At 34.4% G+C, this 10,611-nt stretch overlaps 1 protein-coding gene across 2 annotated transcripts; it reads right to left on the bottom strand.

The window, feature by feature from the left end:
• Positions 1-388: 388 nt before the first annotated feature.
• Positions 389-9,568, bottom strand: LOC115959968 (protein SAP1). Of its 2 annotated transcripts, XM_031078650.1 has the most exons (16): positions 8,911-9,568; positions 7,494-7,615; positions 7,307-7,395; positions 7,182-7,217; positions 6,784-6,877; positions 6,554-6,596; positions 6,321-6,421; positions 5,362-5,426; positions 4,537-5,033; positions 4,358-4,445; positions 4,114-4,248; positions 2,626-3,194; positions 1,948-2,083; positions 1,803-1,871; positions 1,558-1,713; positions 389-923 (listed from the first exon to the last, which is right to left on the bottom strand). In XM_031078650.1, exons 1-16 carry the CDS (start codon positions 9,126-9,128, stop codon positions 810-812), a joined length of 2,532 nt encoding a protein of 843 aa, XP_030934510.1. In that variant the 5' UTR covers positions 9,129-9,568; the 3' UTR covers positions 389-809. The 2 variants fall into 2 exon arrangements, with proteins under 2 accessions (XP_030934510.1, XP_030934511.1); XM_031078651.1 differs by lacking the exons at positions 7,494-7,615; positions 8,911-9,568 and adding an exon at positions 6,980-7,086 and having other exon boundaries at positions 7,307-7,342.
• Between the last annotated feature and the right edge of the window lie 1,043 nt (positions 9,569-10,611).

Genomic DNA, 10,611 nt, shown 5'->3' with positions numbered 1-10,611 from the left:
AACTTAATGCTACAACTAATTTTATAACTAAATTTTGTCTTACTTCTAATTTAGGCATTACAAAACAATGTCCAAGTGATGCTACTCTCTAGCACGGGCAAAATGCCTAGTTCTTCAGGTGAGCTTCTTTTTCTTCTTCTCTCTTTTTTTGTTTTTATTTTTTATTTTTTCTTACCTCCACTAACAAAGGATTCTACGAAACCTCTCATGATTAATGATTGTGGACCCTATCTCAGTTTTTTCACACATATCTCAGCTTGTTGATGTTTTATTTATGTCAGTGTAAACTTGCAAAATAAAGGTCCAATGTAGGGTTTCATGCATTTTAAAGATATTGACACATAATTTTTTAAGAAAACTCTTCAAGAGCACTCCTGTACAGTCAAACTTTACACAAAACAAATGTACAAATGCTACTGTATGACAGCATGAGAATGTTCCATAGGGTACAGCATTCCGAAAATCTATATAAATTTCAAATACCACACATGCACAGAATATGATTAATATCCCAATAGACTGGTGCCGATTACAATTGGTTTATATAATGGCCTGACAGATACTGATAACCCCCTCTTAGCTATGATGTAAACAAATGCCAGATAGATCATCTGAAAGATTGCATGTGCACCATTACATAAACATTTCCAGCATTTTTAGGATATCTTTCTTTGAGGGATTTGGCTCTTGAATTTCCCATTCAATGCAGCATTGAATTTCATGTGAAGGGCTTTCCAGCACCTCCAACTACTACATCCCTTAAGAGCGAATGGTGTTGGTGAGGGTATGGGGTGCCTGTTTTCTACAATCTATAGGAAGTAAGTGAGTTGTTGCTTCTTCCTTGAACCTCCTTCTCCATACAAATCATTCCACTGCTTCAGCTCAGCCATATTTGATCCCTCAGCGGCAAAACTTGCAGCAACCTGCATTGCATTTTACACTTGTAAATATAGGAAGAGTGATAGAATCCTTAGGAAAAACAGAGATTTGTAAAAGTTTGATCCATTTGTCATGCTTCAAACAATTATCAGCATGTTACAATTTCTTAACCACTAAAAGGAGGGAGAATGGACCATTCAACTGCTATCTCATCTTCATAGACCAAGTAGAACTATAGGATCAACAATATAATTATGATTCTTGATCCAGCCTACATTCTGACATCTTACACCATAGGGTTGAAGTTTAGAGATAGGTTCATTCCTGAGAAGGTTGAAGAAATCCAGTACGCAGAAAATGGCAGAGTTTGGTGACAAGATTGATTTTTGGAAAAGCCAAAGGTAGTGTGATCTTTGCATACTTTATCTATACAATGCTACTCTCCAGTGCACTGGAACTTGACTGCCTGAGGCTTTTACCATTGCACCAGACAATGGCCTAATCTTATGATTTTTATATGGAAATAGTTAATAAACTATTATATGTCGGCTTCTGAAAGACAATTCTGGGGACCACTAGGAGAAAAATTGATGGGAGTAAGCTACAAATTGCTGAAGGTTGTATCAGATTAAAAATATCAAGAACAACTAAAGCAATAGGAAATTCAGTTGAGTTTACCTGATTCTTTGCTTGCCTCATATCTTCCATGCTCAAAGGCCTCAAAGTAATTACTTGGTCATCTTTATCTTCTTCTTTTGTCTCATCTTTATCTACTTCTTTTGTCTCTGAAGTACCTTCTGAGCTATTGCCTTCTTCATCTTTCTGCTTTGTTCTCTGTAGTTGAAAATTATTGTATTCATTAAGCAATGTGGTAAAGATTAGAAATTATGTTAAGAAAGAGCAAATGCTTAAGATGTATTTACCTTATCCTTCAATCTTTCCTGTTGTATTAGCTCCCTAACAGGTCGATAAGCTGCTGTTATGCACAAATTCTGTTTCCAGAAGTAAATGTCATGAACTGATCACAGACAATTAAGGTTATAAATTTTCACATTATAAGAAACAAACCTTTAGATCACTTCCACTATATCCTTCGGTCAAGGTTGCAAGCTCCTTAAAGTCTAGATTTTCCACTTTTTCTTTTGCCAGAAGAGTTTTCAAGATCTTCTCCCTGCTCTCAACGGATGGAAGACCAACCATAATTCTGCTCAACATAGGAAAACATAGGAATTAGAAAACATGAAGATCCTATACGGTTATATATATCAGCAGTTAATCCTTCAAATTCTTCTACAATAATTATGGCTTAAAGATACTTTGGAAAGTCTTGGTAATTGATAATTATTTTTTAACACACCAAAAGTGGATATCAGGATCAAGTGATAGTGCCACAAACATTGTAATAATGCCATTGAAGACATCTGCGGTGGAAATACTTATAAATGATAAAGAGGATTTTCTTGAGAGTGATTATCACTTCGATTGAAAAATGCACAAGGTAGATTGAAGATTGTTAGATAAGGGGTAATGTATTTTCCTGAGGCATCACATGACAGCTGTAGAATTTGGATATTGGGAAATCCCAAAAGGATTTAAGTAAAGCCTTAAGTGCAGTAACAAAACTCATTCGGGGTTTCATGCTTTTGGTAGGATGGCTATTCATTGATAAAGATAACACATGACTGTATATGATGATTGGGGCACTGATCAAACATGCCAAATGGTAAGACAAATATGCAGTTATACCTTCGTTCAAACCGCCTAATAATTGCTTCATCAAGGTCAAATGGCCTGTTGGTTGCAGCAAGAACAAGAATCCGTTCACCAGGTTTGGTCAAAAGCCCATCCCAGTGTGTCATGAACTCATTTTTAATCTTTCGCATGGCCTCGTGCTCCCCAACTCTAGTCCGCTGCCCAAGCATGCTATCAACCTCATCTACAAAAATAATTGTTGGAGAGACCTTTGCTGCAAGTGTGAACAGAGCACGAACGTTCTTTTCGTCCTCCCCAAACCATTTTGAAGTGATGGTAGACATTGAGACATTGATGAAACTTGCTCCAGCTTCATTAGCAATAGCTTTTGCCAACATTGTTTTTCCAGTACCAGGAGGTCCAAAAAGCAATATACCTCTGCAAGGCTTGAGAAGCCCTCCTTTGAATAGGTCTGGTCTTCGAAGAGGGAGCATGACCAACTCCTGAAGTGATTCCTTAGTCTCATCCATGGCACCAATATCTGCAAATGTCACTCCAATCTCACTGGCAGGGATAACCTCTGGCCTTATGCGCTTCTCAAACTCATTGTCAGGAGGAACTTCCTGTAGGAGCATCATGACTCGTGAGACTTCAATAGTGAAACAAAAATTGAAGACCAAAGAAATTTGGTAGCTTAAAAAAGAAGGCCAATATGATTAATATGTAACTCAGGGATTAACATGGCAGTGAGCTCATGGACCATGGTGTTGATTTCACTATTTAAAGTTGAAAAAGCATTTGTAAGGTCTTACAGTAAAGTGGAATGCATACACACACAAAATGCTACATACTTCAGGTCTAAAACAAAAATATTAACCAACATTAATTGGAAACTGGCACCATTTTACCAACTGTTATAATTTTTTCTACGCCCAATTATATTCTTTTTGTTTTGGGAAACGTACTTCTATGCACAAATAAGGGTATGATAAAGAATTAAATAACAAGCAATTATAAATATATTAGACAAAGCAGGATCTAAGATTCAGATACCAAACATATAGATTAAAAAGTAATGTTTTTAGTTCCAGTTTTTCATTTTTATTTTTGGTTAATTAATATATGTATGAGAGAGTATGACTTCATATAGAATAGAATGAAGGAAAAGAATACATGTGGTCAACCCTAACTGATTTGTTGAGGATCCATAACTGACACAAAAAATTTGGCATTAGGGCTTGTTGTTGTAATATATGCATGAGAGAATTCATTTTCTTTTGAAATGATGTGCCTTTTTCAGAGTTGAAAAATTCCATGCACAACATGTATGAGGTGTAAAATAAATTTGATCTGAAACAGGATTAATGTCAATTACTCATATTCATGACAAATCATGGACTGAGATTTGTCTGATAATGCACACAGGTTAAGCTATCTCTCAAGAATTCATATCTAACTCTTTTTTTTGTTGAATGTATTCATATCAAACTCCAAGCAGATTAATTTCTATTTTCAGTTAAGTGTTAAAGAACTTGAACGTACAGGCTTTGGTGGTGATGTATTCTCGCCATCCTTCTTCATTGCATTGACTGATTTCTCTGTCTCACTTTTGTTTTCAGGTGAAATGGATTCAGACTTCGGTTCAGTCTTTGCATTAACAGCCTCATCTTCAGTTTCCTATAAATTAAGAAAAGAAATAAATGAATAAAACACATTGAAACTGCAATGGTAGTTCCACTGTGCTTAGATTGTGAAAAGTGGAATAACATTGAGATGGAAAATGAACCTTTGAAGAATCAACATTAGTCTCCAGTTTGAGAGTATCTTTTCCTCCACTTTTACCTTCCTGGAATAAACTCAATCCATGGGACAAGCTGTTTCCAAGCCCAGATTAGTAATTTATGGAACTTGAGTTATTCTCAACATCTAATTAAGAAATCACATGTTACTTAAAAATGCATCTACCTGTTAGATGATATTACAAGCTTTCCATTTCGATATTCTGGTTCCTTGTTATTCATCAAATGATTAGATATTGCTGATACAACGATTTCTTCTATGTAGTTACTGAGAACCATTGTGTCAGCATGGCAGATTGATCCCAAATCATCACATTCAAGATCATTTGCTGCTAATACCTCAGCAATGTGGTTTTTGTTATCTTGAAACTGGATCACCTTCATGTCCTCTTTGAGTTGAGCTTTCCAGCTGACTAGATGAGTTTCATCTTCAGGTGGTGTGATCTCAATATTATATGGGAATAAAAGAGTGAGCCTCTCATCCACTTCTCTGCAATCATCTTCGGGGTCCAACATCCGGGACCCAAGTATCAGCACTGAACCCGAGAGTTTGTTTAATAGTTTGTTGAAGAAATTGTTTAATCTTTGTGATTGGAGGAGAAGCTTGTCAACATCCCTGAGGTATAAAATAATTGAACCAGTTTCTGATATTGAAACCAAGACCTGTAAGAAAAATGACATTCATGCCTATTAGTTTAGATATGGGAAAGGCCACATAACCAGCTAATATATATGCAAATATCTTTTAGGTTTGGAAGAAAAGCTTATACAAAGAACAACACTAAATCAGGCAAGTACTTATGATGGGATTGAGGCACCACTTGTATAAGAACATTAAATTTACAATTAAAAAAAAAAAAAGAAGAGAAATGACGATAAACCTGCAGTTGGACTATACCCCCAAGATCTCTAAATCAAATATAGTACATCATCCATGAAGGTTGAAAGAATTTAAATTTTAAGATAGGAAGCTTATCCAGGATGACAATACCTTGTAAAGTGACTGTAGAAGTAGTTTCTCATCAAAACACCAGCTGTTTGTGCGCTTCATTGAAGCTAAAAAACAAAGGAATCCCAGAGAAATAATAAGTATAATATCTAAGAAGATTCCTACATTTGGAATGTAACTGATTGACAACAATTATTCATGACAGTCAGAATATTTCTGCATGTGGTAAAATAAAAATGTTCTGGCAGAGCATAAATAATACTAAGGAAATAGATTTCAAAGTCTCTGATGAATTTGCATTAGTCTCAAAGTTGAGTGAACTGTAATACTAAAGGGAGTCACAAATGCTTGCTAGGATATTCAGCATTCATTGAAGTAGTGGCATAACTTAATCATCAAGGATCAAGTCAAGAAGCTGTCAGCAAAAGCAAATGGGTCTACAGTTGAGATACAGGAATTAGGAAAAGCCATCCTCTGTGCTTCTAAAGCTTATGCCTACTGAAATAAAAATAAAATGAGTGAAATAAGTCCATTATCTTATCTATTCATCTCCCTAAGTTCATTACATTGGTTTATGTTTAAGGTGAGAATCTCCACTAGATCTGCTAAACAGTAAATTCAACCCAATTTTTGTGTCCTTCAACAATGCAGGGTGTGTAGAGGGCACAAAATACTTCCTTCCCACCCTATTTTTTTCCTATTAGAAAGGCAACTTTTGTTCCATTCTGGAATGAACTTCAGACACTTTGACAATCAGGTGGCTTCCAATAATGCTGCTTTATAGATATTATAATAATTAGACAAATAATGTATGATGATGAACATGCAAGTCATCCAGTTGCAACCCACTTGCTTTATGAACTTAAAAGACTCTAAGCATCTAATTATAAACATATTTCAAAAGATCAGAATCCAATAAATCATTAAATGCCTAGGTATTCAGCTGGTATTTTTTTCCCCTGTTAGGAACAAATGAAGAAATTAATAGGTAGATGTATAACCTGAATTTGTGGAAGCACATTGAGAAGTAATGCTACTTATATCAGACAAAGCAGAGGAATTCCTCCGAAATTTTGAAGGACTACTAGAATCTTCACTAGCCCTGCAGATAGAAAGGCACTAGTTTAGAGAGAAACATGACATGTTACCTATTTTGAACTGTGAACAAATGGTTAAAACTGACCCACTGAACTCAACAAAGTTTTATATCACAAGAAGTTGGGTTGGTAAGTACCTTGATTTTATATCCATAGCACTGTTCTGCTGACGCAATGTGCCTGTTGGAAAACTCTTAATCAGAGCTAGGTAACATAATAACAAAATCGATTGAAAAATAGTACAATAAATGTATGAGACCAACCATTATAAAATTAAAAACTTCCAATAGAAGGACCTTCACTCCACCCTATAAACAAAAAAATTATCCATTATAAAGTACATGATCAGCTTTACATCTTTTCATACCTCTAGTTTCTTCGCTTGAAGGAAAGATTGACAGTGAACCAAACATACTGGACATTCGCTCCATTGTCTTTTCTGAAATGGACCTCTTGAAGGACTACAAAAGGAGCCAATAAACCAGGAAAAACTCCACTTAGAGAAAATTGGTTGAATTTTCCCTTTAAAATAGTATAATAGTAAATTGTGGCTAGGAATATACCAAGTTCAGTGCAGAAATGAGTGACATTGAATTCACACAACAAAAGAACCCCACTACATTGGAATTCATGGTTAACCTTCATCTACTTAGGTCTAACATTACTGGGCCTAAATATGCATTCAAGAAATGAAAGACATGATTTTGTATCCTGAAAACACTAAAACAATGCTCAATTCCTCAGAATACAGCAGAGAAAGCTTACAGATTCTTTTTTAGCACAACCATATTTGCTCTGCATCTGTGGAAAGGTAAACATGAAAGATATAAGTATCACTATATCGCAAGCTTCACAACTTAAATTTAAGAAAGAGTAAAGCAAAATGTTACCTTCAGAGAGAAGTCATTGACATCAAGTAACAGCAACTTTGCCTCAAAGAAATGTGCTAAAGCCTTGGCAAGCATTTGCTGGTAAAGTTCTTCAAAAATGAAAAAATGCAATGCAGATTAGGTTAAAGCGAACTTCAAAAGTTAAAATTTTCAGTGTAAGATTGTATAACATTTCCAAATTACATACCGGCAGGTCCAGACAGCAAAATAGCCCTACTTGCAGGTGAAAGATTCCGGGTATGCTTGGAAAAGTCAGTATGCTTTAAATGAACATATGCAGCACTTGTCAATAACACCTGGGTTCTCTTACTGTCATGAGAAGAGGAAAAAGTTGCATCACATTCAATGCATTCAAGAATCAAATATTAGCATTATATAAACTATAAAATGTACAAGCTAAACACAGTATAGGTCCAGGATAGGAGTGTTAGCTACTACTAAATATTCATGACATGGCTGCATGTTCTATCATCCCCTCACATAGTCTGACATAGGATCCTGCTCCAGCTTGGACTTGCACAGAGTCAACATGATTACATAATTCTCTTCAGGGATGTTTAAAAGTCAGAAAGATTAACAGTAAGAAGTTCTAGTTTCTTTCTTTTCTCTTTGCTTCACACCCTTCCCCCCCATTCCCTTGGCAAGAATTACATGCCCCCTTTTGCACAAAAGTTTAAAAAAGTTCCACATGACTAGGAACAGAAGATATAGTAATTGAGCTAGGAAGAGCACAAGTATCAGCTTGAACTAATTATGCTTTACTATCAATTATAGAATAGCCATGTTATAAAGGGAACCAAAAGGGTGCAAGATTACCCAGAAGGTCCAGAACAAGACAAAAACATTCTTCACATGCTCTAAGGATAAAATTTCTAAAAAAATATATCTGAATTCAAGATGCAATTATACCAATTAGCATATGGAATACAAGGTAGTACATACTACATACTTCATCAATAGGACAAAACTTGAAAGAGACTTAGAATCTAAACAGGAAAAAGCAAAAGAAAATTTTCATTATCCGGCCAATCTTACTAGAGCATCACATAAGAACATAAGGAACAATTCACGGTGCAAGATTCCGTTTGTCAACAAGAAGTTCTTATGCTAGAATTCTAGAATATACAAACTGTTAACTTTAATCTGCTAAACTATGATGTTCCTTTGACCCATTTAGATACTCAAAGTATAAAACTTAAGGGCCTCTATTGCAAAATTAAATAAAATCAGTTGAACAGAAAGAAAATTATAAAAAATGAACAGAGGAACCTCAGGATTGGCAAGAAGGAAAACATCATTAAAAGTCAATTACCAATATATTATTGCAAAATCTATGGAGATTAGAAAACCAAATTAATCAAAACCTCTATAACAAGTCAACTTCTTATTTTAAAATCAAACAGAAAGACTAGCAGATTAAGAGCAGACAATCATCAAACTAACAAGTCAACTTGTAACACAAAAATTTCTACGCACTAGCTCAATTGGCATATGCATAGTAATACAAAAAACAAAGAAGGCTAAAGAAAATAACTTTGTAAATCTAATCAAGTAATTATATATGAAACCATGTCAAATATATATATGGTGAATTGTTGAATTACCTTAGGTAATAAGGAAACTCCTCGAATGTAATTTTGCTATCCTTCCCATCCACCACCAGCCTCATAAGTTCTTGCTCAATCTGCTCTGCTGTAATCTCATGCGGTGACGAATTCCCTCCTACCCATTTACTGACTGTCTGTCCAGAACTCAATCCAAGCCCCACCCCAAGTCCTACCCCCACGCTCAAAGCTGACAACAAAATGTGCTTCTGCTCCATTTTTCTTCAACCCCAGCAACACTTTTCTCTCTAAGTTTTAAATTAATCTTAAAAAGGTTTCTTCAGCCAAAAAAAAAAATTCCCTTTAAACCTTCAAAAGCTTTAAGATTCAAGAATGTTGAAGACAATAATGGAGCCCCCCAAAAGATTGTACAACTTTCAAAAGAAAGAATCAAATGGGTACGTAGGAATGTGGCGATGATATGGATTTATATGAAGGTAAGGTAGCTAGCTTAAGATTCAGAAACTTTGAATAGAATCAAGAAAATGGGGTTGGTGGAAGATTTATGGACACAAAAGAGAAAAATGTAAAAATATTGAATAAGCAAATAGTATGTGCTCTCTCTCTGAAGACAACAGCGTTGGTCTCTAAGGTTCTTGACAGGTAAACTGATACTGGCCATGTGGTCTGGCCCTCCTCAACCATTTATAGCATGCCATAGCCTGATAGCCATACTAAACTAATGGACGTTAAAAGCTTAAAGCCTCTCCAGAAAAAAATAAATGAATAATAATAATAAAAAAGAAAGAGAGATAACTATGTTTAATTTTTTACTTTTGGTAATTAACTTCTTGACCTTCTTTTTCTTTGCTTTTGCTTTTGCTTTTTCTGTCTTCTTCTTCTTCTACTTCTTTTTTATTTTTTTAATTTCATTTGTCATGTATATGTGTAAAAATTTTCATTTGTCATGTGTACGTGTATATATATATATTAAAAAAATGACTTATTTATTAATAATGAGACTTTAATTTGACAGCGAAAACCAGGCAAGTTGGAAAGCCGCCTTTTTTCTGTTCTTTCTCCACGAGCGTCAGTTGTCACTGTGTCGTATTCCATTTGTCTTTGCTTTTTGAGGAAAATATCAAAAGCACCCCTGGAATTTTACAATCTTATACATTTTTTTTTTCTTTTTTGGTGCATTTTTATTTGGATAGTCACAGGAGATAATGGTGTCATAATTATGAACATTAGTAAGTCTTACAGTATGAATGTACATATATTAAAACTTTTGTAACTACAATTATAAAATATTGTTGTTTTGGGGCTTAATGTGTGTATAGATGAACTTCATTTCATTACCTTAATTATTTTACATTACATAAAAAAATAGATTAGGTAAAAATAAGTTGTATTTATTTTTTTTAAAAATGTTTTTAAAAATTATACATAAGTCAAATAACCCATAAAAAAAATTCGTACAAACAGCATGGCAACATAATCCTTGTTATTTTCGTATTAGTAAAGACCTAGCTAGAGTAATCCTCAATCCTAATACTTAAACTTTGAACAATTAATCCATTTATTTCCCATCAACCTGTTTTTGTTTTTTCAATTTATAAACACGTTAATCTTAAGGCTATTATAATTTGCTTCATATCAAATATTCTACAAAAAGAAAATAATTTTAAGAGCATAATCCCACTTGTGGTTGTAACTTAAAGTGATACTTTAGAAAAGTACTTGACAAATAGATGATCTAAA

This window comes from Quercus lobata, chromosome 9 (assembly GCF_001633185.2).
Source record: "Quercus lobata isolate SW786 chromosome 9, ValleyOak3.0 Primary Assembly, whole genome shotgun sequence".
NCBI classification, from domain to species: domain Eukaryota; kingdom Viridiplantae; phylum Streptophyta; class Magnoliopsida; order Fagales; family Fagaceae; genus Quercus; species Quercus lobata.
The sequence above is the reverse complement of the archived record's forward strand: the minus strand, read 5'-3'. Positions and strand labels throughout refer to the sequence as shown.

What these genes read in the sequence shown, in the direction of transcription:
- LOC115959968 (XM_031078650.1), bottom strand. Translation starts at nt 9,128, where the DNA reads ATGGAGCAGAAGCACATTTTGTTGTCAGCTTTGAGCGTGGGGGTAGGA. An exon ending in GCTATGGATATAAAATCAAG is followed by an intron (nt 6,422 to 6,553) that starts GTACTTACCAAC and finishes TTCTATCTGCAG; the next exon opens with GGCTAGTGAAGATTCTAGTA. An exon ending in ATAGTGGAAGTGATCTAAAG is followed by an intron (nt 1,872 to 1,947) that starts GTTTGTTTCTTA and finishes TTCTGGAAACAG; the next exon opens with AATTTGTGCATAACAGCAGC.